Below are 16,586 nucleotides of genomic sequence, written 5' to 3'. Positions count from 1 at the left end.
GGAAATAGACGCGCCGCGAGTATCGCTGTGGCCAGCTGACGATCTCGGTTCAACAGCTCCACGGCGGTGCGCAATCAGATTACATAATTTATAATTATATTGTACGGTCATGTGTATTGTCAATTGAAAAAAAAAATTAAATTAAATCACATAGAAGACCTATATCATTATCCTTCATTAAAATTATAATAAATTTTAGCTTTAAATTGATATTAATATAGTAATTTAGGTATTATATAGTAATGTACAATCAAAAATTAACTATAAAATAAAATCATACGTTCATCAAAATCCACATCGGTCACGTTGATAAAAATAATTTTACTTGCACGAATGATATACATTATAGCTACCCAAAATGACCGTGGTCCGAGCCCCTCAATACATTTTAACATTCGTCCGCGTAATAAGAATTATGAGCTAATAAAATGAGTAATATTGATGCCAATGACATGACGAAGACACTCGACAATGGCTCTACGTAGTAGAATAAATCCTAGGGTTGGATTTTACTGTTCAATGACCACGCGCCATTGAATGAATAATTCTACATACAAATCCGGAAATTGGACTAGCGTGTTTGTAAAAATGAGACTTTGATAACTTCAAAAGGATATACTTCCCTATCTCGAAAGATTTTAATAACACTGACATCATTACGTTGTTAAATTATACAGATGCGTTACCATACGCATTATAACTGAAATAGTTATAGCCCGATAATTGGTAAAATCTCTCGAGCGTGATAGGTATAAATATAAAGAACTTCATATGCAAATGTCATCGTTTAATGATGTGCACGCGCTTTTGTATATTTATATAAGGTCTACGTTGTTTCCGATACGCCGAGCAACGAGGATAAACAATTCTGTTACGGGTTGTCCGAATGAGTCTCATAGGCATAATCCGGAGATTTCTAAAGAGTTGGCTATAAAGCATATTATTATTATTAATGTATACGAACACACTGTTTGATATATTAAATGGACTGAAAACACGTCGGTGGAAACAAATAACGGCAGTGGAAAATGCACTAAAATTTACCGGAAATGTATACATAACGAGACCTATCCGGTGTAATTCCGTATTAAATCATTTATAATGGTTATTAATAAGCACACGTTGTTGTGTCAATAGTGTCTGGGTTTTTAAAGTTTCAACCTCTGGTCTCGCGGTGATGGCGGACCGTTTTAATATTATGATATCTATAAAATATTATTTCCAAAAGTCATATCAAGAAATTTCAAACGGTCATCTTTTTTTTTTTCCCCCGTAATTGAATTTTGTTCAATTTAAAACGAAAATAAATACAAACTTTTTTGTATTCCTGGAATGGTAAAACGTACCTACTCAATTCACTCAAAAATATACATTGCTAATGTTTTGACAAAGCGTTTATGTAATTTTTTTTTTATTTATTTTATTATTTAATATCATATCAATATTATTATTTTTATTCTAAACCTTTTTTTTTTTTTAATATTTACTCTCCATTTTAAAATATGATCCATTATTTATATTATGTAATACCAGAAGTGTTCCCATAGGGTTAAGAGTATACTACATTACTACATATACACCGTATATTCTCAAGGTTTTTTTCATTATTATGGGTATACTGCGTAATCTCTCAATCTTAATCGATATTATACCATTTTATCGATCTGATCCGATCCATATCATGTGATAAATATCTATGATAAGTACTTTATAATCTACTTTAAAAAAATGTCCATATTATTGACACGCTCTTTACCAGCTTTATTCCTATAATCCAAAAGCAAAATAAATATACTTATTATATTAAATGTTTATATTTGATGAAATAGTTTATTCTCAAAAAGCTTAATAGGGATATTTCTATGTATAACTTCATTATTTTGAAAAGTTGTATTTATTTTTGCAATATAACGCTTATTTTTAATTCATATTCCAAAGCAAAATGTTTTTTGAAATGTTTCTATAATTTCGAATCAGTAGCTTAATAACTATAAATAATTAACTTCTAGTTATAATTTATGAATTAAATTTTCATGCATCGAAATTTAAAAAAAAAAATATCTGCTTTAATTTATAAAATTAAATATATAAATTATCATTCAAAATAAAATCATACTTTTCAAAAAAGAATAACGCTTAAAATTTGTAAAAGTTATAATATTTTATAAAAATGTTATATTGCAATGACAAACAATTACGTACAAATAGTATTCAAATAAAAAATTAAAACTTTGAAATAAAGAGTGTAGAGACTTAAAAAGAGATCGCCTTGATAAAATTTTCATTTCTCACATTTTATAAGATGTTATGTATTTTAATAATATTAATTATGACGTAATAGTTACAAATGACACGTTTTTCATGTAATTGTGCATTTTATTTTAAATAATAAATATCGACATAGAATTATAAGTACTTAATATATTTCCATTTTTATCAATAAAAATAAATAAAGAACACCTGAATATTTAAGTGAAAGTTCAATACGATTATATAGTACGAGAATCCGTATAAAACCAATCACAAGTAATGAATCCAACATCATTTTTGATAATTATATCTAAGGATTGGTATACTTTTATGATTTCTTTTCAGTATAATCTATACATACATATTGTTAAAACAAAAAATGCAATACAATCAATGAGTTAAATAACATGAAAAACTACCCTTAATGTTTTCAAAATAATAATTTTAGTTTCTGAAATATTTTAATAATAGTTTCAATGAGGTTCCGATTCAAATATTTTTTTAGAGATTTTTAATTCTAGAATAGATTATTTGTGGTATTTTTCTAAAACTACTCATTCATACCATATTATGAATTGGTATTTGGGATTTGGTTTTAGTGTATTATTAGAACTCAATCGTGTTTTTCGTGGTTTTATGTAAAGTATGATTCGTTTTATTTATGATATTTTTCAATGAATCACCCAAATTCAATCTCAACTATAAACTGTCTATAAAAAAAAAGTTTTATATTTGTTTGTTAAAGTGTGTTTTTTAAATGATTATACTTCAATATAATTTATAGTTCTAAAATGTATAAACACACCATCAGTTGTGATAAGGTATATTATACCTTATTGCAATCTTCATTCTATACTTTTCTTTTATTTGTTAAAATAATATTATTTTTTATTCAAATCAAATATATTTTAGTTTAGAAATACTTACCTACAGAAAAATTCAAAATACCTACTACCAATATATGACATAAATAACTTTTTCTATTTTCAGTTTATAAATTTACGACTTGTGGATCAAAAGGTAGATTGGGCCCAAGTAATCGATCTTGTGAAGCTGCATATACAAATACAACTGTATCTGTGGTAGTGGTTAATGACACATACATGGATGGAGTACAAATTTGGCTTGTACCTGAGACAGGAGTGTATACGTAAGTACTTTAAGTATTCAATACAATTTAAAAATGGTTTCTTCAAACACAATTTGTATGATATATCATATACAAAAAAAAAAGGACTTAATTAGAATGAACTAAAACTTTTTTTTCCAAAAGTTTTATAATTATCTACTACATTGAATTTTTTTTTAAATACTTTTTATTTTTTAATTATAAAAATGAATGCAAATAATAACCTAAATCGTTATCAAATGTTCATATACAGTTAGTTATCATATTTATAACAACCTAAAAATATTTTTTTATAGAAAAACAAAACATAAATAATATTGTTATCAATTAAAAATAATTATTTATAAATTAATAATTATTAAATAAAAATAAAAACATGATGAGATCTTATTCAAATTTTAAACTCCTTAGAACTTATTAATGGTTACAAAATATAAAATGTATTTAAATCAACCATAAACATTGTTTAATGATATTATTTAACAAATTTTGAATACAAAACATAAAAAAGTTGTATATATAGTATGTATATTGTAATAAAAGAATAAAAAATAAAATAAATCTAATGTAATCTAAGACGAAAATATACGAACAACGGAACAATGCTATAAAATTTATTGCTAACAATAATGAACAATAACTACTACTCAACTATGGTTGACTTTTCGCATACACCGTACATTTATTTTGTGGTACCTGCCTATTACTGCTGTAGATATGTTTGTAAAAAAGACAATCAGTGTAAGAGCTATCTCGATTTTATTTAATCCGCAGAAAATACTTTGCGTGCTTTACTTACCTACATATAATCTGTGTACGCTTGTATACTGTACAGTCTGATATTTCGTACTGATTTTGTTGATTTTGATTGACTATACTATACAATAACCATCACTTTAAATTGTGTTAACTTAAATAAATATGTAGAAACGTCTCACTATTCCCGGTAAAAAAATAAGTAAAATATCCTAGCAGATAAAATGGATACCGGTAACACGACAATATCGCGTTGTCATACTTATCTCCTATCATCAAAAAATTTCGACTTGCATACCAAAAAAAATATTATTAACTTAAAATACTTATAAAACATTATTAACCGCGATTTTATATGCGGCGTTGACAGTCTATACAAAATAATATGAATTTAATACATATTACATTATAAAAAAAAGTTTTACTATACCTAAACATAATATTATGTACCTACTTAACCATTTTGTGTAACACCAATTTTAAACTTATTGTAATTACCACACTTATATATCATGTAAAAGGATACTCAAATGTGATGTCTTCGTGATTTTCGTGGAAATTAGGTACTTATTCAATAGTTTCGTTAGTTATAAATTAATAAACTATAACTCTAACCAAATTAAATTATAAAAAAAAATATGTCTATAATTGTGGAAGTCTCCAAGTCTAATTATAATAGTATAGTGAATTAATTTACAGTCTGTATTTGCTTGGAGGTTTTTTTCTAAAATTTAAATGTTTCATCTGAGTGTATTAGTATAATATATAAAATATAATGATAAATTAAAATAATGCTTATAAAATCATAACCAGTTTCCATATGCAAAAAACTACTTTTGAGAGAATGCGTAAAGTAATAATGTAACCTATCTCTGTAGTAAGTCCATTCATTCCAATAATAATATGTAATAATATATCAGCCTTTGCTGCACTGTGGTCGAATGGATTAAATAAAATGCGTCAGTTTACTATTTATGATGTGTATTTGATTCACTGACCACCCAACAAAGTGATAGTAAAATATTTTGAATCTGTTATCGTACATTTTTGTGTGTTTTAGTATAATAGCGAGAGGGGCTCGTGGCGGCAAGGGGGCCGACGGAATGGGTATTTCGAAAGGAGCTACAGCCATCGCGGTGGTTGAGCTGTCCAAACACCAACAGCTGCACATATTGGTCGGTCAAGAAGGCGGAGACGCGTGTCGGAAAGTAAGTGTGTTGGAAATCAAAATAACCTATGACCGCTGACAACAAATGGCAATAATAATAATAATAATAATAATAATACTCACTCGACACATAAAGTTCAATCCAAATGATTCGTCCGATTTCAAACAGTTATCTATATTTTAAGCTCTATAGCTCGTACATTAAATAAAATAATGATTTATCAAAGTCAATATCTATTAAGCGTTCTACGTGTCATGCCAAAGTCCGCTGACAACAATATCAAACTGTTAATAACCCATTATCGTTCCAATATAACCCCTGTAAGTGACTCGCCAATATCATAATGAGTTCGTTTATGGTTGATGGTAATGTCGATACATGTATATACGGTCGTTGTCATATTAAGACGTGAGTTTCTGTGACCTGATAAGCCAGGCGCAAAGCTTCGGATGAATCATTTTGGATGAGTCCTATTTATATTATAATATGTGCTTACATGTACAGACTGGGCCACCACGTCCACATATTTTTCTCATTCTACGCGACAAAAAAAAAAAAAGAATCTTTGAGGCTCGGAGACTCAACCTGTATGTAAAGGGTCATTCGTTTAAATATTTTTATCATGGTTAGACCAATGTTTACCTGATGCGTTTTTGAAATATCCCTATGGTTTTAATAAGGTTTAAAAATACATTTGGCGTATTTTAATGGAACTATCTATTAAACATCAGAATATTTTTTTTAACGTGTATCATGAAAATTGAATGAACGGTATTTTTCATTGATAAACATTTGGAGGAATCTAAACAAGTGGAGTAGTTAACGACAATATTAGCGGAATAATCCTTATCATTTTATCCGAGTTATATAAGTTTTAAACACTTATTAGTTATTAAAAAAAAAAAATCTTAATTTAGTGTTTGGTGGTATTTTTGTATATCAAAATTTTCAAGAAAAATATTCTAATTTTTACTATACAATTTAAAACATAGGCCACCATTTAAAAAAGAAAAAAAAACTAAAAATACATGGATCAAAACGTGTATGTATTCTTTATTTTCAATTAAAGTACTTTATTAAACTATCAATACGCATTATTAATTCTAAAAATACGAAAATTAACCAAGAATGTTAGCGTAGCTGGTTAAATAAATGACTCTGCTTAATAATATTTAACACATATACATTACTTTTATTATACTTCTACTTTATGGGTAGGTACTTTTACTAGACTTGTTCTAATTTTATCTCTTCAATTTGGAATATTTAGACGTTTGAAAAACGCGACGACGCATGCCAACAAGAACAATACTTCAGGACAGGGAGCGCTCTCAAAGAACTGCATGACTTGCGCTTGCTCAACGGCGGTGGAGGCGGTGGCGGCGGATCTTTTGTTTTTACAGTTAAGTGCCGATTTCTCGTGGGACACGGACCCGAAACCAACGTTCTACAACAAACTTTCCGCACACGCTATTGTTCTGCGTGACCCTGGGCGACGCATACTTTTACAAGAATAAATTACGCACAATGTTGCAACCGTAAAATGTCCAAAGATATTTAATATTTCATGACGAAATCACGTTAATCCGTCGGTTCAAAATATATATATACACACACAAACGAATAACTCTACGATAATAACGGAAGAATCAACTATTATATTGCCACTAAATATATCCATGATAAAGTATAAAATAACTAGGAAACAATCTTATTACATTATTTGAAAAATATATAAACGCTACATATTCGAGTAATTGTTTATATAATATAATATTATATATAGATTGATCGATCAAAAATATATTATAATGTAATTTCGATAAAAATAAAAGATAAACGTTATTATACATTTAACAAACAATTTAATAATGAATAAACAATGATTGTAACGAATTTTTGTGTTAGTTAGTTCATGTGGTTTATTATTTGTCAACTTAATTCTATATTTGTATTCATAGATGATATTCAGTAAGTAACTAAAATTAATTTAAAAAAATCCCTATTTCATAGGAATTCACTGAAACCACTGTGTATATAATTTTCCATAAAATGTTTTAATTTACGTTATTATTTGAAATACAAAACTGAAATTGTTTAATATTTAGTACACTACAAATTTACACAACAATAATTAAAAACATGTTTGCATAGAGATTATTTTAATGGACACTCATCATTTTGGATTTTTTTCTCTTTTTGTTGACAATTCATGATAAACGCATATTTATTCACCTTTTTTCTGGCGGAAACTACTCTCAACTTTTATTTTTAAATAACAATACCTTTTTCAGAACGTTGAGCAGAATACTTATTTTATTCAATACATAGGTAAATATCAAATGCAGAACGATTTTTTGTTTGTTTTATTTATAAGCACTTAGACCTTAAGTAATAACAATTCACAAGTATACTGTTTTGCACATCTGAACATAAAATGTATACTAGTTAATAATAAAAATAATACAATTCGTTCATTATTTGAATAATAATTTGAAAAAAAATAATATTCTTTTAAGAGACGAGACAATGAAATTAAAAATAAAAGATTATACTGATTTCCTCATTAAACATAAGTATAATAATAATGGCTGAATAAAATGTTAAAACTGAGTGTATCTTAAATTATTATTGAAATCGATAATTTTTAAATAAACTTTTTGCGAAGTAAATTATCAATATTAATAACTACAATGTATAATACGATTCAATAACACTCAAAATGTATTTTATCATGCATACATAAATATGGTTCCGTCTTGGTTATTGATCTACGTCTACACAATAAAAAAAACAAAAAAACACTATTTAAATAATGTACATAGCTTTTATAGTCATACAAATGTTTCATAATGAGAAATTTATTCCATTTTTTATTACTTATTACATGTTTGAATAAAACATCAAAAAATACTCAGATATTTCAGATGCATGTAATAATATTTTTTAAATGATTTGAAATTAAAGGGCTCACGAGAAGAAGGATACTTACCGTTGGTGATTGGTGCTGGCGGAGGTGGTTTGGCACACGGACCATTTAAAGACGACAGGAGTCAACACGGTAATGGTACCAACATGAGATTACCAGCAATCACTGCACCATCGTTTGGTGAAAATCCTGCAGGTTTGTGTTAAAGAATAATTTTTTTTTAGCACTGAATGTATGTATTGATTTTTCAATGATGCGATTTTTTTCAGACAACACATTTTGTTGGTCAGTTAGTTTTTAAAATAAAAACTTTTGTGTTACACTTCATTAAATTTGAAACTTAAGACAATAGTAACATTGGTTACTCAATAACTTTTTTTTAAAAGGTCATATTCTGAATTTATTAACAACAAATGTTTATAGACAAAATCAGAAAAAAAAGAAAAAAATGCGTTTAAAATCGCTTTTTTTAGATTACGCGATAGAAAATAAAATAAATTTAATTAGTCAACTTATATAATTAAAGCCGTTTATGGTACAGCATGTTAATGAAAAGTATTTTATTAAAAAAAATAACTCTAATCTGTTATGATATTGCTAGAATGTAATTTTGTGATTGGTAAAAAGGAATCGTCGATTTGAAAAAAATTTACCCAATCAAGTAAACTTGACGAAATTGGTTGACGAGATTGATTTTGAAATGTTTTTGTGTATATATTTAATTCCATTTTCACAGTATTTGTTTGACGGGGAGAAGGAATCTCAACTAGTTTCCCAGTCTTCTGTAGTGACATATACATAATTATATATTTTTTTTTTTTATTTATTTATCTATTTTAAATATTTGAACCTAACCTAATCGGAAAAAAACCAAATAAATTCTGTTATAGAACAAACCAATAAACAACATTATATTTTATGTAGCACGTGATTATCGTACCATGTTGTGTTTTAGTTCAAGTTTAATACAACTCAAAATTATAATGTTACAATTTAGTGGCTTGAAACTGAATATAATTACACACTTGTGTTTTTCATATTTTTTTCTCTAAAAGAACCTTATTTTTTGAATGACTCATTTGTGCTGTATCTTCATAGTTGAACTTTTCGCTATTTTTTTAATTTCTTTGAAATGTGTTAGGATGGTTGAGGTTTTTGATGTAGTATTCACAAAAAACTAAACACATTTTGTGTATAATTAAAATACCTACTAAAAGCATATTTATTTTTACTATAACAACGATAAAATCATAAAAACAAACAGATTCCGGCATATGCTTATTGATTGGAAATTCTTTAAAAAATAAATATTACGTTAAACTAGACTTTCTATTTTATTATCAAACCATTACCTAATAATAAATTATATAAAATGTGTACAGTCACGGCATACTTGAACATCAGGCTATAATGGTAGTAATTTATTATAAATTAGTTCATATTTTTTTATATTATTATGCTGGTAACTTTTATAGCTATATAATTGAAGTATAAAACACGTTCATAAAATATATATTATATAGTATTAAAAGTTAAATAAACTGAAATACATTGGAATACAATACAAATTAAACTTGTTCAGCAATAACTGCAGTAGGTGTTTTTATTGTATTTTGGTGACCTAATTGTTCTAATTGAATAAAGGTGACGGTCGTGTAATATTTAACAAACTTTTATTACGTTTCAGTGATTAAAGGATCAAAAAAAAAAATTATTAACCTAACTCACTGGTACAACTTTATTAATTTCAAAACATTTATAACATGTATTTTAATTTCTTTTCATAATCATTCATTAGGTCACTGATTCTAAGAATAGAGGTAATATGAATTTATTAACATTATATAATAACATTTAATTACGGCAAAAACTACGTTTTAAATGCATTATCTACAACACGTGTTTAATGTCATGTTAATAATAAAATATCACTTAACATACCGTAACTTTTGTAGGAAAAAAATATGATAAAAAAATTATCATTTATTTTTTTAACCAGTACGTTTGATTCAGTAAGTGAAATAGTAATTAATGAAGTGGTTTGGTTTAGATTTAAAATCGGACGCCCAAGTTTGTTTTGGACAAAATAAAAGTAAAACTGTTAAATGAATAAAAAATAAACAAAACTTAATTTTCTCAAAACATCGTAAAACAATAGTATCAATCATCATAAAAATTATAACCATTATAAAAAAAAATAATTTAGGAATTCAAAATCGTAGGTAAATATTATCTTACTTCTGTTTTGTTAGAGGAAAAATTTAGTTTATCAGTTGGTACTAAAGTCACCCTTATACTTGAATAGGACATACGCACCGATGACCGTTTTATTTGTTTAATTTACATATATGCACACACCCACTTGCATTTATATATCGAAAATATTAAACTTACAAACAGAAAATAGTCAAGTAAGGTGACCTCAACCTATACATCTTTATTAAGACTTAAAACATGACGACACAGCTAAGAATTGAACTCATAACTGATCCATACATTAATGTTCAAAAACTGTTTTTAAATATTTCGGTACGTATTACCCAGTTTACTTACGTTGTTACTTATGGAATTTCACTGTATATACTTACATGTTGTTATGCCCGAAAATATTTTAAGAAATCATGATTTAAATTAAGAGATTTATGTATGTATTTTTATTTAAATCTATATTTATATCATTATATTTTGAAACAAGAAAAAAAATAATTTGATCTTAAATGTTGAGGGGTGATTCTTGTTTTAAATTAAATTCAAATGATACTCCGAAGGTTTAAAATTATAAAAAAGTACTTTTAAAATAATTAGGAAACACAAAATAACAGTGTAAAAATATTGGAATATTTACACAACGTCATAATTTGGCAAATTTGATTTTTTTTTTTAATTGTATAGACATTTACTATTGAATTCTAGTTTGAAACATTAAAATAACCACGCATATACTTGTAACATATTACATATCAGAGCAGGTTACCTGACTGTTTTCTATTAAAAAATGTATGCAAGAGAGATTAATTTATAATTATATTAGATAAATAACAAATTTTATACTTCGGGTCTTTAAATATTTTGTTTTGTACTATATGTATATTTGGAGGTAGAAACTTAGTAAAAAATCGAATTTTCTAAAAACAACATACACATTTTTTGTTTTGATTTCAAGTCTAATAGGTTTTTTACTATGATAAAAATAATAAAATACGTTTAAGTAAAATATTTAAGTTAAAAAAATGTTTATTTATCGAGATATATAAAATAGCCGCTATTACGTCAAAGAACTGATAAGTGTATAGTTGCACTATTACCTATGTCATTTTAAATACTAATTAATTAATTTACACAATGATTTAAATAACTTACAAGTATTTACAACAGTTATTTAGTATTTTTGTTCTATAATCTTTAATATTAATGCATAATTATAAACCTACATTCTACACATTTCATAAAAAATGTAATACCTATAGGTATTAGATATACAGAAAACATAATATTTTAAATTAAGTACTAAAATGTGGGCAAAATTTCATAATTGTACTCGTATTTTATAAGTTAACTTAAAATTCCAATCAAAAACAAAAGATAAAACGCATTGAAAGACGATTTTTGAATCACATAACTATAAAAGGTATTTCGAAATTAAAAAATTCCACTACGATTGTGATCATAAAAATTGCGAATAATAGTAAAATTAAATTTTATTTTATTTTATTTTATTATAACTCATTTTATAACAGTATTGTTATTAAATATTTATTTTAGATTTGTTGATTTATTTTATATTATTCGATAAAAACTATCTAAAATGCATTATGGAATTTATCAATTACTTTAACAAATAATTAATAATTTAAATAAAAGTTGCATTAAATATAAGTTATATTTATCAAAATTAAAAATGTAACAGTTTGAACAATGTCTTACCGTTTTATAATTTTTAAACACATTGTTAAAAATAAAATATTTATTTTATCTAACGATATTAATTGATGTTATAATTAATTATATAGGTCAAAACAAAAAGGCGTTATACACACGAAATAAAAAAGATGTATAAAAGGACTTTAGGGTTTATATTGTTGTTATCAATGCAGATTAAGTACTACGAGTCATATAAATATTTTGAATAATGAGGACTTGATGATTACGTGTCTATTTAATAATATTGAATCCTTAAATTTTACAACATTTATTCTAAAAATATAAAAATAGGATTATTAGTGCAAAAATGCTTTATGTACAAATAAACTAAACTACATTTTAAATAAAAACGAAAATATTTAAAAATTGAATTTTTGAATGATGTCACTTGCCTGAGTACTTCTGTTTATACATTTTTATATATAGAGGTTTAAATAAATTTTTGGAAAACTTATGAAAAATATTGCAAATAAAAATATTTGATTCTCGTTTTAATTGATTATATTTTATTAAATTAATATATTTGGTATTATTTTAATATGATAACACACTACTGAAAAATCAATAATATCATTATCTTGCTACATATTACCTCGGTTGTAGATAATTTTGCATCTTTTATTAACATAACTAATAAAATCTTTAAAAAACTAAGATAGGTAACTATTTAAATTTAAGAACAATGAACAATTAATATACTACACACGTTGTATTTCTACAGTTCATAAATAATTTTAATTTCGAAAAAGTTAATTAATTTAATTAATAATTTTAAAGTTATAAGTTATTGATATGATAATAGTAGATTCGTAATTATGGCAAAAACAAATATTAATAACAGTATTCGATTAAAAGCGTGACAAAAAATCAAGTTTATTTTATTAGTCTCTGAATTCTGAATGAATTTGTACATGAAATAATTTATCATAGAGTTTTTGAAGCAAACCATTTATTGAAAAATGTTAGATGTTTGTTCGATTTATTTCATACTATGATCATCTATTTAAAAAAATATAGCTAACATATCTTATACGTTTAGTCAATGACAAAATTCTTGTGATAACTACGTAGATATATGATAAGTTTATACTGTTTTGCTCGTTTTGGTATAGTAATGTTTATTTAATATAATCGTTTTATCTACTCAATCATTTAATTATAGTATAGTAATTACATTTCGGGAACATGAAACGAACGGATTGTTTGTATTCCATTTTCCAAGTAAACTTGATATCGTGTAGCCGTAGTACCTAGACGGCCCGACGGTTAGAGCTGACAACATTATATTTAAACATACGATTCATTGATCGATATTATTATCATTAATGTTCTACCTTAAATGCAATTTAGATTAGATCTTTGGTTCTTATAAATTATGTTATATACTTGATGTTTAAATCAGTTAATAATACAATGATGTAATAAATTATGACTTAAATATTCATTGTAAGTAAGTAAAACAATTTAATAATATCATCCACTATTTCATAAAAATTTTATCATCTTTAACTTTCAAACTTGATCTTAATAATAATATTGATTGTGCAATATTTTGAACGAAATTATATTATTATGGCACTAATTATTCTTAACCAGAGTTTAAGCGTGTGAAACAGTAAGTATAATTAAACCAACGACATGCATAACATACTGCAACATATAAAATATAAGATATATTATTATCATTAAAATTTTTTTTCTGGATATTTTGTTATATTTCGTATTTACGTATGCACTATAGCATTAATAATTTCAATTTTATTTTGTTTTTGAATAGAGTATAAATAAAACGAAGTAATTATAATATGATTATACTAATTTTTATAATGCACAACGAATTGATTTGTATCAGTGACTCAACCAAGTGGTTAAATTGTTGTTGATCAAATTTCGTTCGATTTCGATATAGTTTTGTACTCAAATTACAATCAAATTATTTTACTTGTAGTTTTTTGAAATTTATTACACATAATATAAAAATCGTAAATCTATCTGACATGATTTTATCAATTCGTAAAATGTATAATATGTACTTTTTTATTGGCTCACTATGTAGTATGTACCAATGAGTAAAAATTTTGAATTTCAAACTTCAATAAAATAAGTAATTATTTACTATCCTTAAATACACTAACAATTGGTACAATAGAAGATTTCTTCTTTAAAATAATAAAATATAATGATATAATTATGAGATTGTGTATAATGTAATAAATGTAGGTACGTATGTATTTAATTTTCCATATTATTTTGAAATTTTCGTTACTCATATAGGATTTTTCTCTTATATTTTATAATTAAAAATAAAAACGTAGGTATTATAATGTTTGGTGAATGTAAATATATTTTGCACCATACTTACTGCAATTATTCATTCTCTTTTTGGCTATATTTAAGTCTATTAACTAAATATTAAATAAGATTAAATGCTAATGAAATATATAGTTGATGTTTTTGTTTTCAACTTAAACAGAGTTCTGATTGTCACGTTTTGATAGAAATATTGACTAAACAACTAAACTATAAACTATTATAATAAAGTATAAAAAAATAGAAATAAAGTTTATATATGTAATACTAAAATAATATATGCTTATAAGTAAGGCTCGGAACTTGATGATCTAAAAATTTTTAAAAAATATCTACAAATGAAGTATTAAAATGACTTATAAACATCAAATAATGACTCAAAAAAATATCCATAAAATAAGATAACATTTTCAAAAATTCCGTTTTTTAATAATAAATCCTCAGAAATCATCGTTTTTTTTTTTTTTTTTAATTGTATTAATTTGAATTTAAACAATGCTAAAATGTTTATACTTTTAATATGTTTTTTTTTTTTTTTTACAGCCTACAAGTTCTAAATTAAATTTAAAATGAAGATAAAAAATAATTACAAAAGAGAAATCGGTATTTTAAAAATAATAATTGATGAATTGAGCTGTACAATACGTTAGTTTTTCAAATATTTATTTTAGTCAAAATAATATAAAAGAAAAATGTAAAAAATGTAAATATATCTACAAAAATACAAGAAATGTATCAAAATAAGTAAAATATGACCGTATAACCAAAAATTATCAAAAAAATACAAAAAAATGCAAAATAAAAATGGTTTCATTAAAGTTTGTATAACATAAATCACATTTCTGTAAAGAAAAACCTCGTATAACGCATTAGAAAAAAAAATGCATCAATTCAGGGTCCTACTTATGAGTAATACAATATAAAATAATATAATTAACGACAGATTTTGAGGCATGCTAATCGTTATTTAAAAATAATTAAATCGATATAATAATTATATTTAATTGTGTTAACAGTGTATAAAACTCATTCACAGTGTTAAACAAATATTTATAAACATTTAAAGTTGATAGGTATAAATGGAAGAATGCACCAAACAATTTGTAAGATTTCCTAACCATTGAAGAATGCTCTAATATTTAAAGGATTTTTTTTTAACATTTAAAACAAATACATTAAAATGATTAAAACTTGAAATCAAAGCTATGGATTTTGATTGAAAACGATTAAAACACTTTAAAAATAATGCATAATATTAAAAACTTAAAAGAATTTCTTTTTTCCAAAACATCAAAAGTTATAGGAAAACACTATTTTTATTTCATAGTTTTTTTGTTTAAAACAAGTATAATAATATGGTCTATTAAAATATGATTTTTTTTTCTATACTCCCTAAAACCTGCTCAATTAACTTGTTACATTTTTATACGCGTTATATTCTCCATTGTCCACACACCAAGTACAATTATTTTTTGTCACACGTATTGAACCTCATATAACGTACTTATATGTATTTTTTTTTTTTTTTGAGTGATTTATTTATTTGTTTAACAGGTGCTGGCGGTGGCTGGGCTCCGGGAAACTATACGGAAGACAAAAAATCCACAGGCTCGGCGTTATTGGGGACTGGAGGTTTCGGAAGCGATGGTGGTGGCGTTGGCGGCCTGGCGTGCTACAAGAGCCGAGGCAACACCAAAGGATTTGGCGGGTTCGGCGGCGGTGGTGGTGGATGCGTTGCCGGTGGGGGAGGTGGCGGTTTCACCGGTAAGACAATATTGACATTGATGTAGTCGGAGATAAACACCAATTCTCGATAAAACCTAAAATGGCCGGATGCAGTGCCATTACGGTTAATTCATTTTAATGGACGATTTTTATTTTGTCCACATTATTAATGATTTTGTTTAGAAATTAATTCTACAACTGAAAAACAATACACGTTCCTTAATGTCTCAAAATGGTGATAAGATATAATAACTTATTGCTAATCACCAGTATGGCACAATATATTGATATTTATAACTCGAATAATAACTTATAATATTGTGTTGTATATCGAGTGGTTGTGTAATTTTGGTTCACTGCAAACAATAGTTATGTCCATCGATAGCTACTAACGATA

General features: G+C 25.5%; 1 protein-coding gene across 2 annotated transcripts in view; it reads left to right on the top strand.

The window, feature by feature from the left end:
* The window catches only part of LOC112592460 (ALK tyrosine kinase receptor-like), a 336,409-nt gene that overhangs the window by 303,868 nt on the left and 15,955 nt on the right, over positions 1-16,586 (top strand). For both annotated transcript variants that reach the window (XM_025336511.1, XM_025336510.1), the window contains exons 12-16: positions 3,241-3,400; positions 5,196-5,343; positions 6,575-6,706; positions 8,272-8,428; positions 16,019-16,228. In XM_025336511.1, coding sequence (XP_025192296.1) covers positions 3,241-3,400; positions 5,196-5,343; positions 6,575-6,706; positions 8,272-8,428; positions 16,019-16,228 — 807 coding nt within the window. The remainder of the gene's footprint in view (positions 1-3,240; positions 3,401-5,195; positions 5,344-6,574; positions 6,707-8,271; positions 8,429-16,018; positions 16,229-16,586) is intronic.

This window comes from Melanaphis sacchari, unplaced genomic scaffold, assembly GCF_002803265.2.
Source record: "Melanaphis sacchari strain LSU unplaced genomic scaffold, SCAv2.0 Contig177_pilon_pilon, whole genome shotgun sequence".
Lineage (NCBI taxonomy): Eukaryota > Metazoa > Arthropoda > Insecta > Hemiptera > Aphididae > Melanaphis > Melanaphis sacchari.
Note: the sequence above shows the minus strand (reverse complement) of the source record. Positions and strands in the feature narration are given on the sequence as shown.